This window comes from Nerophis lumbriciformis, linkage group LG08 (assembly GCF_033978685.3).
Source record: "Nerophis lumbriciformis linkage group LG08, RoL_Nlum_v2.1, whole genome shotgun sequence".
NCBI lineage: Eukaryota > Metazoa > Chordata > Actinopteri > Syngnathiformes > Syngnathidae > Nerophis > Nerophis lumbriciformis.
The window spans coordinates 40,936,854-40,959,189 of NC_084555.2; the positions used below are offsets into that span (position 1 = coordinate 40,936,854).

At 39.5% G+C, this 22,336-nt stretch overlaps 2 protein-coding genes across 2 annotated transcripts; both read right to left on the bottom strand.

Annotated features, from left to right (window-relative positions):
* Positions 1 to 3: 3 nt before the first annotated feature.
* Positions 4 to 14,948, bottom strand: LOC133611804 (zinc finger FYVE domain-containing protein 1-like). Its single transcript, XM_061968941.2, has 11 exons — positions 13,603 to 14,948; positions 13,021 to 13,525; positions 10,271 to 10,485; positions 10,047 to 10,153; positions 9,844 to 9,952; positions 8,963 to 9,060; positions 7,998 to 8,115; positions 6,636 to 6,806; positions 6,246 to 6,426; positions 6,049 to 6,159; positions 4 to 1,863 (listed from the first exon to the last, which is right to left on the bottom strand). Exons 1-11 carry the CDS (start codon positions 14,104 to 14,106, stop codon positions 1,631 to 1,633), a joined length of 2,352 nt encoding a protein of 783 aa, XP_061824925.1. The 5' UTR covers positions 14,107 to 14,948; the 3' UTR covers positions 4 to 1,630.
* A 1,277-nt stretch (positions 14,949 to 16,225) lies between these two features.
* LOC133611311 (rho-related GTP-binding protein RhoV-like) lies at positions 16,226 to 17,659 on the bottom strand. Its single transcript, XM_061968008.1, has 3 exons — positions 17,341 to 17,659; positions 17,211 to 17,269; positions 16,226 to 17,143 (listed from the first exon to the last, which is right to left on the bottom strand). The coding sequence occupies exons 1-3, from the start codon at positions 17,504 to 17,506 to the stop codon at positions 16,694 to 16,696; spliced, it is 675 nt and encodes a 224-aa protein (XP_061823992.1). The 5' UTR covers positions 17,507 to 17,659; the 3' UTR covers positions 16,226 to 16,693.
* Between the last annotated feature and the right edge of the window lie 4,677 nt (positions 17,660 to 22,336).

Sequence of the window (22,336 nt, forward strand, 5' to 3'; positions counted from 1 at the left end):
TTTTAATTATTTATTGTCATCATCAATAAGCTCTAAGGAAATGGGTTTCCTCACTTTATCTGATGAGAAAAAAGGGCAGCAGGGCTAAAAGGCATAAACACTATCTTTCCCTCCCACATTAGTCTGCAGTGGCTTGACACGCAACGCCCAAAACACAACAGAAAAACAGAGGCCATTCCAACTTAGCTTTTGCCACACGAAATATACTTTTTGAAATCACACAATGGATTGAATGCAAAGTATTTCCTAAAACAAGTGGAATATATGGATAGTTGTAGATGCTACTGTAAAAAAGCAGTAGAAACTGATTATCAAACGCCACAAAAGATATATGAAGCAACAGATTGCACCGATTTTTTAATAGGAATGCACTCCAGTAATGTGACATTTCCTACTCAATCCCGTGGAACATTATCAGATGAGGCTAGGTGTTATGCAACATTTTGGCAAATCTATTTTGAGAGTCACACACACGTTTCACTTTCTCCAGACCATAGAACTAAACCAACAAAAACAATTTTGTATCATAAATTGTATGCTTGACAAATGTTTCCTTCAAACTTAGCATGAAATGCTATTCTGTTATAGCTATTGTGGGTACATACATTTGAAACAAGGACATGACATTGTGCAGTCACTTAGAAGTATTGAAATGGTTTACAGTAAATAATGTCACCCCCCAAAAATAAGAAACATAAGCAACATTATGACTGCATGGGACCTTGTCAGAGTAAGTGAATTGAATAAATAAGACTGGATTAGAGACAAAAATCAAGCATGAATACCAATGAACAGTCATAATAAAACATGTACCCTGCCTGATGAAAGAGATGGTAAATTAATTTAGCCACTAAACAAAAAAGGCCAAAGTGATCTTTCACACTGCCATGCATACCAGTGTTTTTTCTCTTATCATCAATTGTCAAACATACACTCAGTTTTCAAGCTGCAAACAGTTCTATACTGTATCTGCATACAAGCACAAATTACATGATTAAATATAAATATCATACCAGCACACACACAGTGACCTGAATGATTTGGCACCCCAAAAAATCCAAAACCTTATGCCAATGATAAATATGGACATCTGTTTTTTGGCCATGATAAGCAACAGCCTATAACAGCTGAAAAAAGCTTAGTGCAAAAACTCAAATGTTGCAACACAGCATGCAATGTAACCTGGACTTCGTTAAACTTCTCCTGGCTCTTACACATACATTAGAGAAATAATATACTGAAAAATGGCGGAAATCTAATAATGCTCTTGACTAGCTAGCATTCTTTAAATGATACATTTTTTTTAAAATATTTTCTCATTGTAGAAAAAATAGCTCATCAGCCTTATTCAACATACAACTTAGGATTTGTGTCAACAAGATATCCACATTGACTAATAAAGAGTGGAAATGCAGATTAGTAAGATTACAGTCTCAGTCATGTAAACTCACATATTCTGGCTGTTCTACAAAGGCCGCAGGAACTCTCAACTTCCAAATTTGCTAAAGTGTCCTCTATGTATCTACAGTATAGCTAACTACTTCCTTTCCACAGATACGAGACAGACCCGCTAAGAGGTACGATGGAGGGTTCTGTCTGGAGGTAATCTGAGTAAGGAAGGTCGTCTCTGTTAAAGTTCTCCTGTTTTTTGGTTGCAGCTGGTGCACACACGAACGGAGTGGTCCCAGCCGCGGGACGGCACCGGTCGACGCTCCGGGGAGCAGTCGTCGCACACTCCTTGGCCACAGGCACGGCAATGGTGCTTGGACAGCTTGGCAGTGAATTCGCTCTGGCAATTGTGGCAAGAGAGAATGTCCTGGTCGGGGACCCAGTAGGCAGGACGGGCAGCATCTTTCACCAGGCCTTAAAGGAGCACACGACATACAGTAGATACTTGAATACTACTACAGACTACAGCACAAGCTGGTGTCAATGCACCATGCACATGCGTATATGAGAAGTATTATAAGCATAAACATTGTTGACTGAGGTACTTAACACTTAAAGGTCACCATTATGCAACATGGACTCTTTAAATAAGTTATAAGAGTAGTATGTTCCAGGGTGTACCCAGCCTGAATGAAGCTGGGATAGGCTCCAGTCACCCCCGCGACTCGAGAGGGACAAGCGGTAGAAAATGGATGGATGTTTCCCTAGAGCAGTATTTTCAAACTGTGGTACGCATACCATCTAGTAGCATGCCAAAGAAGTCTGTGAATATGTACTGTATATGGAGTATCATTGTTGATGATGTTTGTGCATTATGTGCAATGTTACAGTGGCCAAAAATACTAATTATAATTGTTAATACAACCTCTGCCTTGTTTTAATGAATACTTAGCCCTCCTACACCACTGTATTTTAATGTTGGTCATTATGGTGGTACTTGGAGAGCCAGGTGTTTTCTGAGGTTGCACTTAGTGAAACAAAGTTTGAGAAGCACAGCCCAAGAGCCTGTTTATGAGCAGCAGACATAGGACACATCTATCATTACCCTCACTTGTTTGCTCTGCTTTTAAGAAAACAATAACTTTTAAAGGAATAGCCCTGTAAATAAACCCAACAAGTAATTGAGGAAGCTTGGTAAAATACTGGGCTTTGCTATCTATCAGACATCTGGGGGCGTGAGTTCAATATATTTGTTTTTGTTAAAATATGACTACAATGTTACTATAGCTCACCAAGCTATTTTAACATGACCCGTCATTACATTGTAGTATGTGGTATATAGCATCGATGTGCAGCGTTACAGTGTATGTATAAAACGGATAAAGTCATACCGCTGGTTGGAGTCATACACTGTCTCTAAAGCAACAGACACACACAAAAACAATTTTAAATAGTCTAAAATCCAGCATTAAATTAGCTAGATTTTGGGTAATTTACTGTGAATATAGAATATGTGCCCCGTTATTACACGCTATCTTTTTTTTGCGTTTGGACTGAAAATGTATCACTATTGTTTGACAACCGTTTTCAACATTTTTAGGCTCAAAAAAAGTTGTAGAGTCTAATCTAAATCTAATTTTCTTGCTTCGAATTGAGATTGCGATTCTTTTACGATTTATTTCAACACACACACACACACACACACACACACACACACACACACACACACTATGTTCAGGGCCATGTACTCTGATTTCAAAGACACCACCCTATGATTTATTACTATTATCAATATTATTTGATTTATTGACTCGTCATTGCCTTGTTCTGTTCTAAAGAAACTTTCGATTTTCTTTCTGTCATTCTTCAAGGTAGGATGAAGTGGACTATTTTATTAGAATTGAATAAAAAAGACAAAAACTTCCATCCAATCAAAAGATGGCACACTTAATACTGACAAGCTACTGCCTGTTTCTCCTGAGAGCAGAGGAGCGCTAGCCGGCCAGTGAAAGTTGGCTCTGCAAAGCGTGCTAGGGGACATGGAAAAGTGAGGAGAAAGTGTCAGCCCTCATACTAATAAAAGTGCAGCATGAGTCCAGCGTTTGTTTGTGCAGCTTGTTAAGGGATAATGAATTGAAAAATAATCATATATATAAAAAAAAAATATATATATATATGTAAATATCCCCACTATAACAATACTGTGATGTCATTGTTGCTTAAAAATGTTTGTCATTGTTGGTTAAAAGTGCTTTTTGTAAATGCCTCCCATAGGCAAATTGATGGCCTCAAGGCTAAATGTTAGGATCAAGGGGATAAGGGTTTTCCTGTGGAGGATCTTTAGTTTTTATGAGAAGTCGATCATACACGGTCATTGTGTACTCCTTGTTTGTTAAACGCATCACACTCTCATGATCTCTCTCGCCTTGATAAAGCATGTTCAGCTGGTGGGGGCTCCTCTGTAGCATCTGTGACAGCTGGCAACCTCTAAAGGAAATGGCAAAACACCAGAAGCTGCATGTCAAACCAAAATATTTAACTCCATGTAAACTCTTGTCACATTGGAGTTCATCATTCTACACCTTGGCTTTCTATAATACAGTACAAAATCCGGTTCAGTAAATTTGGTGACTTTGAGGTCTGAACTGGAGGCTAGTTGATATAACAACCCAAACAGATTATGTAAGGCACATAGTTGTGTTTAATGTACCACTCTCCTTAAAGTGGACCTATTATGCAAAGCCAAATTTTCTTACCTATTGGTACCTATTTTTGTGTATTTGGAAGTCCCGGAAATCTGAACTCAAACCATGGACATATTTATAAAACAATCCTGTTTTCCTTCAAATTACTTCCAAACAAACCGTGTGAAATTTGTCCCATTTGTGACATCAGTGAATATCTCCATTTATGGTAAAGTTTTACCCGATGAGCTTTGCACAAGTCCGCCATTGCAGTCCGACGCTGTAGTCAAAATGCTACTAATTTTTCTCCATTCTCTTGTTGTGGGGTAGACTGGCTCGTACAGGCACATGCATCCTCCACTGTTGCCATTTCCAATACAAAGTAGCATATAGTTCTAACTTACACTATATGTCAGTAGACTTAATATGGAAGCGCTAAAAACTACAACATGGCTGATGGTGAGAATAAGCAATCAAAGCGAAGGCACATAAATAAGACCGTCCACGAAACGGCGCATTCAGAAATGACAGCTAGAAAGTGGCTAAAACAAACTATGCATGATTTTGGCCAAATAACCAACATTACTTATTATGCAGACCACAAGGAAGTGTATTAAATGTAAAAAAAAAAAAAAAAATCAAACCATAACCCATTTAGAGTTGCTTTAGTGGGTCCTTAAACTGACTCCATATTGTTTCCTGCTGGGTCCTCTTTATGCAACTGTGAAATTATATTTCACAGTTGCTTCCAAGCAGTGAGCTTTTTATTTCTCCATCATAATCTGACTACAACTTTCATGTCGTTTGTTGGTCTTCTATCTTCACTTCCGCAAAAAAATGCACAAACACTAAATAAAAAGTATTTAGCCATCACTTCTTCTTGGGGATCTAACATACACATACCTGAAACTCAGTTAGGTACACCTGCACAATGCAATTTGAGATTTAATATAACAACTGAAATAAAGGTTCTGCCTTTACAAAGATATCTATCTATCCATTGTCTACCGCTTATCCCGCTTGGGGTTTGGGGCCGCGGGGATGGCTGGAGCCTATCCCAGCTGTATTCGGGCAGTAGGCGGGGTACAGCCTGGACAAGTCTCCACCTCATAGCAGGGTCTACACAGATAGACCGACAACATTCACACTCCCATTCACACACTAGGGCCAATTTAGTGATGCCAATCAACCCCAGGTGTACGTCTTTGGAGGTGGGAGGAAGCCGAAGTACCCTGAGGGAACCCACGCAGTCAACGGGGATACTCCATTTTCATTGACACGCTTTAACAATAAATTATTATGGTGATTGGGGCATTAGATCAATAAGAGAGGTGTTTTCAGTATTTTGTAGCTCACAAAAAATGCGATTGAGTCCCATTAGATTGTACAATGTACTTAATGAGTTTTTCACAAACAGGTTTCATTCACTGATAATGTGTGTTTAGTGAATGATGACTAGATAAAGACACCTTAAGTAATATGCAAGAAGACTTAAAACAACCATTAGCAATAACTTTTAAATTATGTACAACAAGAGTGAGTTTGAAATATGGGACCTTAAAACAAAATTATCTGAGCAACTGGACATCTGCTGCATCTCTCGAGTGCAATAACACTGTGCAATAAATGACAGAGCTGAATGTTAAACAGCAGAGCTTGCGCACAGATCCCATTGAGCTACCATCAAATGTTTTATGTGTTAGCCAGGGTTTGTAAACTAATGACTTGAGTGACATTATAAGTGATGACATTTGACATCAGAAGAATTGACAATGCAATAAAAAAGTCCAAGTAATAATAATCTATAGTATATTTTTTATTAAGCAGAACACTAGTGTCAAATGGAACTCAGCACTTTAGTAGAGTAAAGATGATACGCCTCTGCCACCAGAGGGCAATGCATTCATAAGCCAAAGTTTCACTTACTCCTGTTACACAACAATCCTCTTTAGGTTTTGCTTTGGGCAACACTCACCCAGAGGGATGTCAATTGCGGTCACTACAACCCCGATGGTATTAGTCACCGCCTCTCCAACCTTTCTGGCAAGAGTTCCACCTTCCTCCTCCTCCTCCTCCTTCTCGCGCTCTGCAATAAGAAACAACTCTGAGCGTTAACCGCCGAAATGAAACACAGTAAGGGGACAGCAACAACGTGACATACATGATGTATACCTGTGTGTGAAGCTCTTTGCTCAAAGCACACATCGCACACTCTGACAGGGGCAAGACCCCAGCCTCGTTCGGGAACAGGTGCGGCATTGGAAGAGCAGCCATCACAGAAGCCCTCCCCACAGGCACGGCAGTGATGCTTGGTGTCGTTCTCCTGGAAGCTCACTCGACACTTATGGCACATCTTGTGGGAGCCAAAAAACATGTTATTGACCAAGCTCGATTGGGTAAGGGGAACATAATGTTCACATGTTATCTTGTGTGCAGCACATAAATATTGTGTAACAGGCAAGGAGCACCAGAGATTGTAAACATCCCCCTGGATATGAAGAAGTGTGGACTAAGGCTGGCGATGTCGTGTGGTAGGGGGCGGGGCTGTTACGTGTCGCTTACCAAGATAAGAGAGTTGGGTTTCCAATAAGCTGGGGCGATCTGATCTGTCAGCCAGGAGGTGACTGCCTTGGCAGGTTTGACACTGAGCTCTGACACGGACTGGGCCACCAAGTTCACTCCATCCAAAAGACGCTGTGCTGCATTGCTATTGTCCTTTAAAAAGCCCTCAGACTGCACAACACAGACAATGTATTACTACACAATGAAGCAGGCTAAGCAGACTGGTATGCAATAAATACCATTATACCTCAAATAATGTTTATTTTAAATAGGGTGTCCATTTTGGACAATGTGTTTATTTGTACAAATGTCTGACACCATGTCTCGTTAATCGGTTGACAAATAATTGTTACATGAATGTTATTTTATTCTCTGCTCCTATCTATTATACAATGCAGTTAGAGGTTTAACCAATTGTTCCCTGTGTAAGTTTTGGCAGGTCACCTATGACAAATGCACCTGCCTGAGCAGTGCACTTGTAAGTATGCTGGCATTACTTCTCTTTAAGTTTGCTGCATGGCTTTAAAACCATGCTAATGTGTTTTGTTTGTTTTTTCTTTAAATGTAGTTCTCAAGGCTTCAATTGTATAAAGAATGAAGAGATTTTCAACCAAGTCCTCTAGCTATGTACATTACTTAAAGACGCTAAAGAACGGGATAAAAACATAAATTTAAAAAATGCCATGGGTTATGACTAATTAAGCGGCTGGGTACAAACGTTCTTGCTGTCACAATATTTATTGAGCTCATGGAAATAGTGTATCTCATGCATGTGTCCAGTCTGCAGTAGCACCACCAAATGAATCAAGGTGTACTGTACCAAATCAAGCTGTATAGTCTAGCAGAAATGTAGCTATAGAAAACGTTATAACACCTACCTTGCAACACTACCTATATATTTTTCTTTAGGATAAAAAAGGAGGGTCTATTTGCAATGAAGCAGCTTGTCATTTTAGTGGAAAATGCACTTAAAGTTAAGTTAAAGTTAAAGTACCAATGATTGTCACACACACACTAGGTGTGGCGAAATTATTCTCTGCATTTGACCCATCACCCTTGATCACCCCCTGGGAGGTGAGGGGAGCAGTGGGCAGCAGCGGTGGCCGCGCCCGGGAATCATTTTGGTGATTTAACCCCCAATTCCAACCCTTGATGCTGAGTGCCAAGCAGGGAGGTAATGGGTCCCATTTTTATAGTCTTTGGTATGACTCGGCCGGGGTTTGAACTCACAACCTACCGATCTCAGGACGGACACTCTAACCACTAGGCCACTTGTCATTTGATTCAAACACAAAGCCTACTGCAGCGCAGGCTAAAATATGAGGTATATGCAGGATATCAGACTGTAACATTGCTTCTTACCCCTGGCCAAACATGCTGGATCTCGGTGCGGACCACTGTATCCACAGGTTCTTGGTTTCCATACCAATACTGACGGCTCCGATAGATCACTCCACATTTGGGACATTCGATAACATATCTGTGTGCAACATAACAGGACAAAGCATTAATTGGTTAGTGGGAATGTAAGGGTACGCCATATTTTACGGTTTTGTTACATACCTAATTTTTAAAGTCACATTTCTATTCATTTTCGATATCGTAAGGAAACAAATCACAAAACATAAAACTGCTTAGGTTTTGTGTAAACATGTTTAATGTTTTTTTTAAACAAAACGTTTAAAAAAAGCACATTTGCAGCAGGTAATTGTCCGATAAATATATATATTTTTAAATGTTGATCATCCATCCATCCACTTTCTACTGCTTGTCCCTCTCGGGGTCGCGAGGGTGCTGGAGCCTATACCAGGTGCACTCGGGCGAAAGGCGGGGTACACCTTGGACAAGTAGCCACGCCATTGCAGGGCCAACACAGATAGACAACATTCACACTCACATTCAAACACTAGGGCCAATATATGATCAGTATACCATACAGACAAGTTAAAGGAAACTTTAACAACTACAGAGGGTTTTCAAGCTCTGGCTTGTCCTTGGCACTGTCGCTTGCCATGACTTCCGCTAGCCAAAAGATGCACTGTATTTGTTTGCAGAGAAGACGCATGAGGGCGAGGCAGTTACACTCCATGTTCCTATTGTTTAATGTGTGCTGTGTGGGAAATCGGTACACTATCGACAAATCTGATTATGTGCCGTACACATAATGGTTAGAAATGTGACCTGTGAGCAAAAGGTCATTGAGCTCTCTGTGTGTTTGTGGAAAAACATGCTTTAAGGTCACTGAAACAAGAGTGAAAATAAGGCAGCATGAATTTAACATAAGCCTTGACCCAAGTTTGTTTAACTCTGACGCTGTCGGTGCTCACCCAGACCATGCGTATTTGGCGAGGCCCATCCAAGGAGAGTCTGAGGAGGCTGAAGTCTTTGGAATGACAATCACTTCCTTTCCCCCTTCATAACAAGCCTAAGATGACAACAAAACAAGTACTTTGGAGTGTCTAAACATAATCACAGGGATACACACATTACAGTAAATAGAAAAAAGTATTTTGACACCCTATTGTGGTAAAATCAGTGTTTTCCCTTCATATAATTGAATGTGGCGCGCCTTCACAACATTTTCATCACTTCCACACCTTAAAAATAGGGGTGTTTTTTTTTTTTTTACTTGAAACCAAATCAAAATAATATATTATATTGTTGCTGCCCCCAGAAGAAATCACACAAGGTCTGATGCTATTTTTTACTTTTATGACCAAACTTATGATAACAAACGGCACACTTACAACAGGTTTACCTCCCGTGCAAACACTTTCGTCATGTGAGCCCGCCCTTGGTGTCATGGTGACCACGCCTATAACCACGCCCCCACAGCCAAAGGCATCTTGGCAGTTTAGGGGAAACCTTGAAAATGTCATCCTATGAAGACATTTTGGACAATTTTATGTGTCAAAATTTGTGGGGAAAGTTATCCTGTTCCAGAATGGCCTGACCTCAGCGCACAAAGCATAACCATGAAGGCATGCTTGGATAAGTTTAGTGTTGAAGAACTCGAGAGCCATCACAGATATTCACAAAATGTTCACATACTCCATAATTATATAGAAAACCTTCTCAGCGAAAAAGGGGAATTTCTTGCTGTAAAGGGCAGATGAAATGGTCAGGTGTGTCAATACTTTTGTCCATATCCAAGTGTGGTCAACTGATGATCACCACCAGATAAAAAATAATGAGTTACTGTACTAACCTTGCAGGTGTAAATACGATTATCATACTGAGCAGAATAGCGGCAACGATGTTTTGCCTCATGGCAGACTCCTTCTCCGAGGTGGTTCATACTGTTCTTGCAACCAGATCTACGATTAGATTAGCACGGGTCAGAATGTTAAACAAGCACTGACAGCAGGACACTGCAAGAAGTGATGGCAATGGACTTTAGCAAACACTGACCCACAACTGAGGCACAAGCTGGAGCAAGTGAAGTACTCATCGGGAAAAAAACAACTGTGAGCCAACAGCTCATCTCCAATTTCCCCACTGAAGCGTTCACTTAACGCCTATAAGAAATAAAAACGTCACAATACAATATACAATTATTCAAATGTGTTACTTTGTTACAGAAAACTGGTGTAGTATTCGTGGCTCAGTTTTGTATTTATTCAATGTTGTCCTACCAGCAGGGCTTTAAAGATAACCACAGGGGTGCGAGGAGAACGTGTGGCGTTGTTGTCCAGGAGCTGTTCCAGTTTATTCCGCAGGCCGCAGAAGTCAGTGGGCGGGATTAATGTCTGTGTGCCCCAGTACTGTACAGAACTGAAAGCCTCTGGGAAACGGGAAACCTTTTTGAAACGCTCCGACAGCAGCCGGTCTAGTGATTCGTGTGACTTATCTAAAACAAAAAACAAATTGAAAAGATTTCCAATAGTTCAGTAATCACATTTTACTGGAGATCTCATTGTTGGTGCATCATCAGCGTTTCCAAAAATAAGGTGAAGATCAAACACAAACCTTTTAAACGTTGCACAGTTTTAAGGTAATGTTGGATCACTCAATTATTTTTTTGAATGGAGGCTTGGATCATCTGTAAAGTTCCAGGCTTTTTCAAACCAAGAGTTCTGAAACTTTTACTACAATGTCTGCATAGATAGTCTAATGAGCAAAATCCAACATTTACCAGAGGTGATGTGGGTATCAATCAAACGGTACAATTTGATTGGCCTGAAGAGCATTCTAGATATAGGAGCCAAATTATATTTGTATGTCCTGTTTTGTACATTAAGGGCATTGAAGGCTCCAGGATATGAGTAAGGGGAAAACATGAAGTTGGTGCATTTGGTGCAGTATCTGTGGAAAACGGTGATGTGCAGTCAAGTTCACCCTACTGATGTCTTTGGAGTTTTTCATAGCTTTATATTCACATTCTCTAATCAATGTTAATACAGGTTGCTCATTAAGATGATACCAAATATAGAAGAGAATAATTCACTGAAATAAAACTTTAGTTTTCAAACAATTTCTAGTCCCATGTATTTACATTTATAAAATTAAAAAACATTTGATGTCTTACATTTTATCTGTATCTGAAGTACATATTCCTATCCTTCTCCACTAAAATGTACTTTGTTTTAACAAAATATGATTACCTTCTGTTTTGTCTGAAAGTCTAGTTTGGAGAGTTTTTTGACCGTGGGTATATAATCTTCCATAATTGCAGCCATATTATTTAATTCATTGAAAAATCTTAGAAACTTGTTTCTAATAAAAAAAAAAATAGCTTCCGCTCTGAAAAGAGATGGTAGCACCTGCTCACCTGCTCGTAGCCGTACATAAAGAGAGTATGGCCAACTAAACAACAGGTGCCACGTTTGGACACTAAGGAGGTGTGCGACTGTACCCCGAAGCATACTATTGCAGTTGTTCTGACGTCATTTTTTGACGAAATAATCCAAAATAAGTCTTAATACAATTCCAAACATACTTCAGTTCATTAACGTACATAAAACATGCTTTTAGTTGGTTAAAGTATAATTTTGGGGATATTTTACGGCTGTATTTGATGCACTCCGCTAAATACATGTATTCATGTAATGTTTAGTGACCAGCAGGCTATCTAACACTCTCCCGAAGGCACAAGCAGGACCTAAAACTAGTAGGTTCTCTTGTGTACTAAGCACCGAGGAAACCCTATAGCAAGTGGCCTCTTATCAGGTTAAGAAATGTGCAGTATTGTTTTTTTTCTAAGAAAATGTTTAAAAAAAATATTGTGACCATACATAAAACACATTTATTACACAGTTTAATAGACAAATATTAGTATTTATTTTATATGTTTTTAACTTGCTTTCATCATGATTACTGAGGCTCTACCTCACCTGCCTACACTGACCACACGTCTTCACTTCATTAGCACAGTACTAGGTGGACTATTAACTGTACACTAAGCATTTATTTGAAGGGTGCAACTTTATGAAAGGAGGCATTTATTTGTACAAATTCTACAGTAAGAAAAAGGGTGGAAATAGATGTTCGCTGAATGGCTGACCAACACTTGTTGCTTCAAAGTTACAACAGAATGTTGTTCCTTTCCTTTTTCCTCACAATAACCGAATACAAACACAGGATTTACTGTAGCTATCCAACATGGTAATCAATCCACTGGATATATTCAGGGAACTTTAATAAGGTAGAAGCCATATCCTGAAGGGAAAAAAGGTATAATTTTGGAGAGGCATTCATTTGTTCAAGGGGTTGATGTCCCGTACCCTACGACTAACTGAGGTACAACATCTATTAGATTATTACTATTATTGAGGACAAATGTTACAGCAGAGCGTGGACCGGGGGCCCCTTTTTGACCTGGAGCTCATTTTTAATGGCCCTCTGCATATTCTAAAAACAAAATAATTTATTAATGTGATATACTATAATACATTAAACTAACTGACCTGGCCATCACACAAAGTTAAAATGTGAACAATATATTCAGCTATCTTAGCATATATTGACCAACATTGGTTTGGTTTTAGCATCCTTAATGCACAAAATGTATCAAATTGGCCCCTGGCATCCAAAATGTCACAATCTATTTTGGGGTTTAACACATAATTTTAGCTTTACATAGGAACAAAATAACACACAAGTGTTACAATGGGTTCCAAAAAAAAGTGTGGGTGCTATGCAAAATGCACATTTACCATTCTATTCATGGAGCAGTCGTGTTTCTCTGTATAATGCACGTCTTTCTTCCCAATAAGTGTTTCTATACATAACACTTGTTTCCTTCACAGTCTTTTAAAGAAAAAAACCTGTTGCCTGTATTCATACACTTCGAAGTAGCTGATGATGATGGAGACACACGTATTGACCCCTAATTGTTGATAAAATGAGATAACAGAGGAGATTAGGATGATACAAAAATTCATACCTGTACCAAGTAGTTTAGTATGGACAGTTTCATGGAAGATAACCACAGCAGGGCCCAAAGTGGAGAGAGGAACGTCCAGACCACAACGGGCCGTGGTAGCCTTCAGTTCCTTGGTGAAATGCTTCAAGTAGGCCTCAGAGGCGTCCCCAAGAAATTTGAAAAGGTCATCATGGAGGCGGTCCGCATGAGTGCGGTATATGATGAGGTCTGAAATGGCGAGCACCTTTAGCAAGAGACGGGTCCTGTGACCCTGTTTGGAACTGTTTCCCAGGAGCCCCTCGGTATCGATGACCACCACATTATGGAAAGGGTCGAAAGCAGCCCATACACCAACCGTGCAGGACTCTTGTGTGGGGGACGTCTTGAACACCTCCCTGCCCATGAAGAAGGTGTGGTTGAGGGTGTGAGATTTTCCCTCTCCGGTGTTACCAAAGATGGACACCACCTTCAGGAGCTGGCTGGGCGAACATGTTAGCTTCTTCACAAATACAGTTTCATCTTTTATCTGAGACAGAAAAATGACAACCATATTAGACAAGACTTTACTCAACCTTCTTGATGTGTGGCTTTTGCATAGCCTACCTGCATTTCCTCGTTTTCATCAACCAGAAGGAAACTGGACACATTCCCCAACAGTTTTGTCCTGCGTGACTCAGTCTCATCAACTTTTCGGGCGGCAGGTTGAACAGGAGCTTGTACAGATTTGACCTCGGCTTGTTTTGGTGACGGAAGATATGGCGTGAGCTGGTGTTTCTTCTTATTTCCTCCACTGTGTGTGCGTTTTTGACACTCTTGGCACAAGTTGACTTTGCAGTTCTGGCAGCGTACCACGGACCTGTTACACTTGCCATTGTCACGCCCTTTGCAGTTGTCACAGTAAGGGACGTGACCTGGGTTTATCCTGAGCCGCTGGTGGTTCTCGAGTCGCTCCTGACTGTGAAGTTCCAGGTCACAGCAAGCACACTGCAATGTCTTACACTCTTCACATTCAAAGACAGCTTCTTCAGAGCCACCACAGGTATAACATTCTTGACATGTCAGACTTGTATTGACTCCCTTTTCTGAAGATGAGCCATACCCACTCATCGTTTCTGTCACTTAAATATAGAACTGAATGGAAACGCTTTCTCTGTAGTGCCAGCAATTTTCAACAGAGCTTCCAATGCAAAATATTTAATAATACTGCCTGAATAGCTGGACAACTTAAATTATGTGCATTGTGACAGGATTGCTGGTTGATGTGTAAACATGAAATCAAATCATTTAATTGGCGTACATTTCAAGCATATAAAACCACATGAATAGTAACATTCAGTAACGATTTGCTATCAGTGTGTCAACATACATGTACACCAATAGCATAGTCAACTGTCAGTTTGCGTGTACCGAAAAGTTAGAAATTAATACAATACACACACATTACACTGACGAAAAATATTAAGAAATATAGAATGTGTGTTAAATCACTGGCAACCGAGACGACGAACGATGAATGTGCAAATAATGCTAACAACAAGCTAGCTAGCAAACTGGCCCTTAATCGTAATAGCTCGACGGCTAACACGACTGATAATATTTGGCATTCAAACAAAGAATGCTTAGTTTAAAGCTAGCGGTTGCCTGCGAACTCTTTCAGCTTTTCCTAAATAATATTTTTCTGACCAAACAGCTCATTAGCACCCAAATGAGTAGCAGCATGCAGTCAAAACATCAACAAAGCTGCAGTCAGTCGATGTAAAAAAAAACAAACTCAGATTGCCGCTGACACTAAAAACCGGGCAGAGAATCTCTGCAACAGAGCTTTAAAAGTCCTTAAAAGTGTACCTTGTTTGTTTAATCGGTTCGAGCAGTGTCATTGTTTTTGTTCTTGAGTCCCCTCCCAAGCAGACCTCTCTCGCTACGTTATTTTGTTGCCAGGTCAGATCAGCTGATCAGATTATTTCCACTCACAGGGTGAAAAAGGCTGGGCTCTGTTGCATTATGGGAAACGTAGTTCTTTAAGGGAAAATAGCGGCCATGGCCCAAAGAACAAAAGGCATCATGCAAACAACAAGCAATAATGGAATGAAGTACCGGCTACTTAGTTTGAATTGTAGGTAATATTTGTAATATTCTAATTTATTCAAGTATAATTTTAAATGTATAGATATAATTGAGCTTTGATACATCTCATTACAATTTACGTGTTTAAAATAGAATATATATTATTTAAAAAAAAAAAAAAAAAAATTTAAAAAGCAAGTTGATATAATATACACAGGTAAATATTCCAGCATCAGATAGAGTGGTGGATTTAAGTTGCAAAATTTAAATATGTATTTTTGTTTTAGTCTGCTGTAAATCAAGTGAAATACCACAGAGAAGTAAACAACATTATCAAGTTGAATTTACTGTAGGCATACATACGGGTGCATCTCAATGAATTAGAATATTGTGCAAAATATTTGATTTCAGATTAAAAGACCAGTTAAAGGGTCAGAATGTTTTGGGTTTTTTACGTTGATTTAGTGTTTTGAACATGAAACAGTACAGTAATTCACAATATTGCAGTTTTTGACATTTTTTCAAACGGTATGAGGAACTAATACAGTGTATTTATTAGTTGTAGGCTATGACCATCAAAAGTCTTAATATAATAAATATATTCTTGAAATATTTCAGTCAGTGTGTAGTGCATCTATGAAATACAAGTTTCACTGTTTTAATTGAACTACTGAAATAAATTAACGTTTCAAATATTTCCAATTTTTGAGATAGATAGATAGATAGATAGATAGATAGATAGATAGATAGATAGATAGATAGTACTTTATTGATTCCTTCAGGAGAGTTCACTCAGGAAAATTAAAAAAGATGCATGTCGTTCATAGAAATACTAATCTATTTTTGTCTGTGAAAGGCGCTGTATAAATAAATGTTACTTACTTACACTAACGTTCTTTGAACAAGCTCTGTGAATGTATGAACTTGTAACAAATTGTAACAATAGCTGGCAAGCGCTTTTACAATTCAACAAAATGCTGTTTAATTTAACTATCAATGAAGATAATATATATTGTAGTAGCTGGTTTATAGGACAAGGAACCATATTTAATAATTTAGCAGTTGCTTTTTGTACCAAAAAAAGGAGAGCAATGTAAAGCAACGAATGAAACATTTATTTTATAAAATTGTATGTAATTGACTTTACCTTTGGAATATTTGAAATATGTAATAACATAAAAAAAAAAAAATCTGATATACCATTAATTAAATGACAGAAATTGTGAAAAAGTTACAAAATGCAATATTTTCAGTGAGTAAGTAGCCTGCAAAGGGTGAAATGTGATTGGGGTCCTGACATAATCTTTCAAGCTGAGGATGGCTTTAAATGGCTTTTGTCTTGTAAACTAGCACTTCAAAGAATCAGCAGGTGACCATTTGTTCCAAAAAACCCTTGCTGCTGTTTTCCCTCCAATTTCTTCGCTGACACTAACTTCCACCACATTGTTTACAAGTAAAATTAAAGCCAGGAAGCACAATTTGGATGGAACATAATCTGCTCTGTAGTGCATTTATTACAGAGTTTGGCACAAACACACACACAAACACAGATAACAACAAACAAAACCAGAGTTTTAGGAAAACCAGAAAGAGAAATTAAGGTAAACATAATGTATGAAAAACAATCGCCTCACATTAATTGGAACAGTTTCCTCCATCCACATTCACAAAAAGTCTTAAAACAGCGTTTCAAACTCAGCTTTTGGCTTTTTGCACTATTGTGTTTTTGCTTGATGGCAGCAAAGATGGCACAGTCAAACACATCTTTGAGGTGGTGCTGGGTCAGAGCTGAACACTCCATGTAGTCATGAGCTCGGATGCGGCGTGCCAACCTCTTGACCTCGCTTTGGCCCACTGGTTTAGCGCGGAGTTGGTTCAAATGAATGAGGACGTCCACATTGTGGCGAAGGTCAGACTGGGTCCCCACCAGAATAATGGGAGAGGTCGAGTTCCCTGCACGGATCTGCGGGATCCACTTGGACGTGACGTTGTCAAAAGAGACAGGATTGACGAGGCTGAAGCACAGGATGAAGACGTCCACATGGGCGTAGCACAAGGAGCGAAGATGCCCAAACTCCTCCTGATGCCAATGATAAATAATATATAAATAGAACATAAATTGCATCTTGGATTTATGAGATATTTACCTGTCCAGCTGTATCTATAAGTTTGAGCCGTGTTTGGACTCCATTCACATGAACCAATCCTGGTAATTAATCAGAAACAAAACTCAAAATTGAGCAATAGTGGTACTAATTTTAAAACAACGTGTCGTACCTGTAAACACGTCAAAAGCAGTCTGCCTGTACTCGCTGTTGTATCCATTGAAGATGTAGCTGATGATCATGCTTGTCTTCCCCACAGCTCCATCTCCGACCAGGAGGCAGCTCAGCTCTTCTCTAGTCCAGCTGGGCTTCTCATGCCCCTGAGGAGCCTGTGCCATCTTTCCTAGGTGCCTTATTTGCCACACACCATGTCCCCCATTCTTCTCCAAGTCCACACAGAAAGGGCCACAATACTGCACTGTAACATGACTGCTCCACGTGGGGTTCCTTGGTGACAAAAAAGGAGAGGGACACCTCTATTTGAAATAACAAAAGCGTCCAATCAGATGAGTGATCCTCAACATTATCCACTTCCGTTTAATGCTGATTTTCCTAGTCACGCCCACTGCCCCCGATTATTTGAAGGGTCCTCAAATGACAATTGAATTTTAATTGGATGAATAAAAGGACAAGCGGTAGAAGATGGATGGATATTAGTAAAAAAAATCGGTTTAATTTGTTTTCTAATTACTGCAATTCCTACTACAGTACTACCCCATTTGGCATATTCCTTAAAAGACAAATAACGAATAACGCAATACCAGTTTTGGCCCATAGGGGGTAGTATTGTTCTTGTTTACAGATACCTTTGACCCATTACGTGAACAGTACTGTACTGTATTAGTAACGTCTGCACACAAGTCCTAATAAACATATGTATGCAGCTGAGATCGGCTCCAGCAAAAACCCACGACCCCTCAAGGGACAAGCGGTGGGAAAATGGATGGATGGATATTCTCGCAGATTGAAAAAAATAACGGCCATTTTAACAAACAGGTTCAAATTGTACGACATACAATTCTTTCAACCCAGATTGACCGATAAAGTCCAACCAGGAAGTGGGGAAGAGATTAAAGAGACACAGAAATACAAACACAGGTCAAAAAAAAAAAATATATATATATCTTAATCAAAATTGAGGCAAAGTCAGAAAGGAAAGCCAGCATGGCTAGGACATACAATATAAACAAAATCAGTAACACACAGAAAAAGAAATAATAATATATACTTTCAGCTTTTTTAGCGGGCTGTGTGGGAATCATTTAACCAACAAGAAATTTCTAAACTTTTTTGTACTTTACACACTGACACCCACATCTCATCTGGATCATCTTCCATTGAAACATCTTCTGTTTGGTGGTCATCTTTGTCCCAAGCATTCATTTTTCCTTCCTCACACAACAACCATCCATTTTCTTCCGCTTGTCCCTCTCAGGGTCGCAGGAGTTGTTGGAGCCTATCCCACTCACACTAGGGTCAATTTCATGTTGCCAATCAGCCTATCCTCAGGTGTGTGTCTTTGGAGGTGTGAGGAAGTCGGCGTACTAGCAGGGAACCCACGCAACTCCATACAGAAAGACCCCCAGCCCGGGAATCGAACCCAGGACCTTCTTATTGTGAGGCACCAGCACTACCCGCTGTATCGCTGTGCTGCCCAAACACAACAACGGCACAGAAAATAAGGTACAATAATGCTAATATTACACATACGCCACACCAGTATTCAATACTCCAGTTTGCAAATATCTCAATAATTAATTTATATTGGATAGTCAAATATACCCACATTTTCCGTGTAGGATTGCTGCTGCTGGGCTGTACATAGGATTATTACAGGCACGGAGCCCCAAAGGTACAGTTTGATAGGATGTTGGATATACTTTATTTTATCCCAGATTGGGGAAATTCCACGGTTGCAGTGCAGAATGTGCAGTACATACAGCATGAACAGGACAACAATAAACAGGACAAACGTATACATAATTTAGTAAAAACATTGAATAAAAGAGTAAAAATTAACACACTGAAAGTTAGACAGATAACATTAATAGTACCATCTATATCGCACACATTCCACATTTCATCTGACATCACATGGACAAAGATAAAACCTTTTGGAAGAAAGTTCTGTGGTCAGATGAAACAAAAATTGAGCTGTTTGGCCACAATACCAAGCAATATGTTTGGAGTGGAAAAAGTGAGGCCTTTAATCCCAGGAACACCATTCCTACCGTCAAGCATGGTTGTGGTAGTATTATGCTCTGGGCCTGTTTGTCTGCCAATGGAACTGCTGCTTTAAATGGGACAATGAAAAAGGAGGATTACCTATAAATTCTTCAGGGCAACCTAAAATTATCAGCCTGTAGGTTGGGTCTTGGGCACAGTTGGGTGTTCCAACAGGTCAATGACCCCAAACACACATCAAAAGTGATAAAGGAATGGCTAAATCAGGCTAGAATGAAGGTTTTAGAATGGCCTTTCCAAAGTCCTGACTTACACGTGTGGACAATGCTAAAGAAACAAGTTCATGTCAGAAAACCAGCAAATTTAGCTGAACTTCACCAATTTTGTCAAGAGGAGTGGTCAAAAATTCAACCAGAAGCTTGCTAGAAGCTTGTGGATGGCTACCAAAAGCGCTTTATTGCAGTGAAACTTGCCAAGGGACATATAACCAAATGTTAACATTGCTGTATGCATACTTTTGACCCAGCAAATTTGGTCACATTATCAGTAGGCCCATAATAAGTTCATAAAAGAACCAAACTTCATGAATGTTTTTTGTGACCAACAAGTATGTGTTCCAATCACTCTATCACAAAAAAATAAGAGTTGTAGAAAGTATTGGAAACTCAAGACAGCCATGACATTATGTTCTTTACAAGTGTATGTAAACTTTTGACCAAGACTGTATATTTATCCATCCATCCATCCATTTTCTACCGCTTGTATCTCTCGGGGTCGTGGGGGCCAACACAGATAGACAGACAACATTCACACTCACATTCATACACTAGGGCCAGCTTAGTGTTGCCAATCAACCTGGTGGGAAGAAGCCAGAGTACCCAGAGGGAACCCACGCAGTCATGGGGAGAACATGCAAACTCCATACAGAAAGATTTCGAACCCAGGACCTTCTAATTGTGAGGCACACACACTTGTGTGTGTGTGTGTGTGTGTGTGTGTGTGTGTGTGTGTGTGTGTGTGTGTGTGTGTGTGTGTGTGCATTAAAAACTTGGGAAGATAATCTGTAAAAAGATAACTTTAACAAGTTAGCCACAAGGACCGTCATTTGGTACACAAATTAAACAATAACAAGCTGTAGGAAATGTAAACCACAAGTGCGCTTTATGTACACTGTACTGTCAAACAACGTCCATAGGGGCGTACGCAGTATTATTTCAACAGCGGTTGACTTAGTTTTACACTTGTGTTACAGTCAACAAAGTTAAAATGTGACTTAACAAATTGTACAGTTAACAAATGTGTTATGATGGCGACAGTTTAACTTTGGGAGGCATTACATTTTAATTGGCTCTTTTGGAGAACTTTAAAAAAATTAGACCATCCACTTCACAGTCCTGCAAAATGTTAGTGTTTTAGATGTTCTAGATCACAGGTGTCAAACAGTATAATATCATACTTTCCAAACATGCTTTTGTCTAAATAAAAATACTTAAATTTACAGCAAACTACCCATCAAATTAATAAAAATGACAATACATTTTACGTTGTTTTTTTTTACAGTGTATTACTGTAAATTGAAAAAAAACGACTGTTTTTTGCGTCAAAATTCTGTTGACTGAGCTGCCAGTGTTTTACTATAAACAGAAAAACGGTACATTTGTGTTTACGGTAGAAAAACTGTCAGCTAAATTGCCAGAATAAAAAAGAACTTTAACTGTTTTTCCATTAACAATATAATGTTGTAAAAAACAACGCAAATTAAACACAAAATTCTGGCAACTAAGCTGCCAGCTTTTTGGGGCGGTATAGCTCGGTTGGTAGAGTGGCCGTGCCAGCAACATGAGGGATGCAGGTTCAATCCCCACTTCCGCCATCCTAGTCACTGCCGTTGTGTCCTTGGGCAAGACACTTTACCCACCTGCTCCCAGTGCCACCCACACTGGTTTAAATGTAACTTAGATATTGGGTTTCACTATGTAAAGCACTTTGAGTCACTCAAGAAAAAGCGCTATATAAATATAATTCACTTCACTTCACTTCACTTTTTCCGTAAAACCCCCCCCAAAAAACAGCGGTAGTGTTTTTCCATTTACCGTAAAAAAACCCACACCATATTTTACAGTCAAATTTTGTAAATGTGAAGTTTTTACTGTAAAATCGACTTAAAAAATATATATAATTAATAATGAAATCCAGAGGCAAATTCATACATTATTAACTGTTACAAGCGGCCCTCTGATGGCAGCCATAACTGCGATGTGGCCCTCAATGAACACCAGTTTGACATCCCTGTTCATGATAACTGAGTAACTAACCCAAAGTTTCACTTCCACTCAGCAGCATTGTACAACTATTGTCAAATGTTGAAAGGTAAAAATATGACTTTAAAACAAAGTGGTGTCCCTTATCTGTCTGTTCCTGCAGGAAACTCTCCGTGCATTGTGTTGTAAGGACTCTGCTTCCTGTTTGTCGTTGTTTCAAACTCACTCCTTCTCTTGCCCCTTTCTCTGCCCGGCTTTCCCACCACCTGTGGTGTTATACTTTAGGTAGGAGGGTAACATCTGGTTCCCTGGGCACTCATCATGTTACCAGCTCGGCTCCCAAAGGCCACCCCCTGACAGCTGTGACTCACAATGCTGTTCCTTCATTCAAGGTAAACGTCCAACACAGGAAGTAGTCACTAAATATCAGCACAGCCACTTCCCCCCTATTATTATACGGTGTATATGAGCCAGTCAGCTGTTTTTTGATGCTTGGTGTGCACATGTGTTTGGAGGCCTTACATGTATCTTGCAGCAGATGTCAGCAGTGCACTATTGCAGCCCATTTTTTGTTTTGTAAACATGTTGTCTGTCTACATTCTCGTGCTCTCGACACAGTGTTCCTATTGAGTTGCTTTGCTTTGCATGGGGAGACATTCAGAAATGTATCCTGACATAGATTTACAGAGGTAATCTGCTTAGTAAAGGTCTGCCGATTTAGGA